The sequence below is a fragment of the Delphinus delphis genome, chromosome 5 (assembly GCF_949987515.2).
Source record: "Delphinus delphis chromosome 5, mDelDel1.2, whole genome shotgun sequence".
Classification (NCBI taxonomy): Eukaryota; Metazoa; Chordata; class Mammalia; order Artiodactyla; family Delphinidae; genus Delphinus; species Delphinus delphis.
Window position 1 is genome coordinate 51,115,455 of NC_082687.1, and position 2,053 is coordinate 51,117,507.

Here is a 2,053-nt window from a genome sequence, read left to right on the forward strand (position 1 = left end):
GGGTTAACTTGAAATGAACTACTATACCCAAAATGTGCTTATTAATGAATTGTTGTTAGCTTGGAGGGGGACTTTAGATGTATGCCATAGAAGTCTATCTTCAGCACTATGCCACTGTACATTTTTATTACTGACTTAAATGAGGATTCTGATGGCATGTATATTAAGTTTGTAGATGCTGTGGAGCTAAGAGAAATAACTAATGTGCCAGGTTTCAAAATCTGAACTCAAAAAGAATCTAATAGGTTGTAATGTTGGTCTGAGTTTAGTAAGAGAAAACTTAGGGACTAATGCTAAATCTCACACCCAAATCCCAACTGTTCAAGTATGAGGAAGTTATTACTTTATAGAAACACTTATTATTTTTTTTCCAACAAAAGGTTCACATATTTATTACTGAGCTACACAGTGAGCAGTGGTGAGGAAAGATCAAGAAAAGAGGAGAGAGCATCAAACACAGGCAGCTGTTCCAGACACTAATGATGTTCTGATGCGGTAAGATACAGTTGACCTTGATAGCATAAGTGTGGGCCACTTCATATGTGAGGCTCCTTATAGACCCAGCTTGGTTCTTCTCCAATGTCTTCTCTTAGAGTTGTACCTGATTTTATTACCAGTTTTTATTTGAATCCACTGGGGAATGGGACGATTCTGCTTTTGTTTCTTGGCCAGGAATCTCTTGATCCTGAAAGTCTTGTGAGAAGACATGGCGAGGAGCAAATCCAACCGCACATAGGTTGGCGGACAAGAGAAAAGACTAGAAACACTTATTTTTTGAAAGAAGATTTTAGTTGACTGACATGTAATAGAAGCCAATAGAGTAACACAGTTGTCAAAAAAGAGATACTATAATCTTAAGTATCATTTATTGAAAAATGTTATATTCCTGCTGTGTTTTGTACTTGGCCAAATAACACTTGGACAGTTGTATACATATCTGGACATTACACTTTAAAAAGTGACATTGACACTATGGAGCCTGTCCAAAAAAGAGATGAATAGTATTAGAGGACTTAAAATTAGACACAGTTTTCAATGCCTTGTGAAGATGTTCTCCATTCATCCTTTATTCAATAATATATTTTAGGCAGTCCTGTGCTTCGTTCTTGGAAACAGAAGTGAGCAACAAGACAATGCAGTTCTCAAGGAGCTTTTATTCTAATGAGGAGGAGACAGATACTAAGTAAACAAAATAAGATATTTGAACAATGATAAATACTATGAGGAAAATAAAATAGAGTAATATGACAGTGACTGGTAGTTAAGATGATTAGCAATCAGACAAATTGTCTCTGAGGCAATGACATTTGACTTGAGACTTCAGTGATGATGAGGGGCCAACCATGCAAGGATATGGAAAGTGTTTCATGCAGAGGGACTATAAAGTACAAAGGCCCTGCACAGAAGTAGCTGCTGGAGAATGATGAATGAAAGGGAGAGTTGTGGGAAATCAAGGAAGATAATGAGTTTGAATTTATTCTAAGTGTAATAAGAAGCCAGTAGAGGGTTTTAAGTCAGATATGATCTCATTTACCTTTTGAAAAGATCACTGCTGAGTGGACAATGAGTTATGGGGGTAAGACTGGATGTAGAGAAGAGTTTAGAGCAGAAAATAGTTTAATGAGTAATAAACATGAGACCATTTTTTCCTCCCAATCATTGCTTCCAATTACTGTAATTAAATTTTTCTTTGCCTTACCTTGACAAGGTTTTAAAAAGATTCAATAATTTTGGTAATTTTCCATTATTAAATGTTTGGTTTATTTGCTGTGAACCTGTGAAACTGTTGTAAAAAGTAGTCTATTAAAAAAAAACCTCTAGTTCAGTCTAAAAACTTTTATCTCATACTTTATGGAAACACTTATTTTTAAAAGAGAAGTTTAGTTGACTGTATAACTGATAGAAGCCAAATAGAAGCCAACAGTGTAACATAGCTGCCAAAAAAGAGATACTGTAATCTTAAGTAGTATTTATTGAAAAATGTTGTAGTGTTGCTTTTTGTTAATTTCAAGCCTCTGGCATCTAATTCAAACAAGATGGAATGATAGAGACC

The 2,053-nt window shown here is 35.1% G+C and overlaps 1 protein-coding gene across 1 annotated transcript; it reads right to left on the bottom strand.

The window, feature by feature from the left end:
- Positions 1-391: 391 nt before the first annotated feature.
- Positions 392-1,687, bottom strand: LOC132425416 (large ribosomal subunit protein eL39-like). Its single transcript, XM_060011717.1, has one exon. The coding sequence runs from the start codon at positions 706-708 to the stop codon at positions 553-555; it is 156 nt and encodes a 51-aa protein (XP_059867700.1). The 5' UTR covers positions 709-1,687; the 3' UTR covers positions 392-552.
- Positions 1,688-2,053: the final 366 nt, after the last annotated feature.

Coding starts and splice junctions, on each gene's coding strand:
- LOC132425416 (XM_060011717.1), bottom strand. CDS start 708: ATGTCTTCTCACAAGACTTTCAGGATCAAGAGATTCCTGGCCAAGAAA.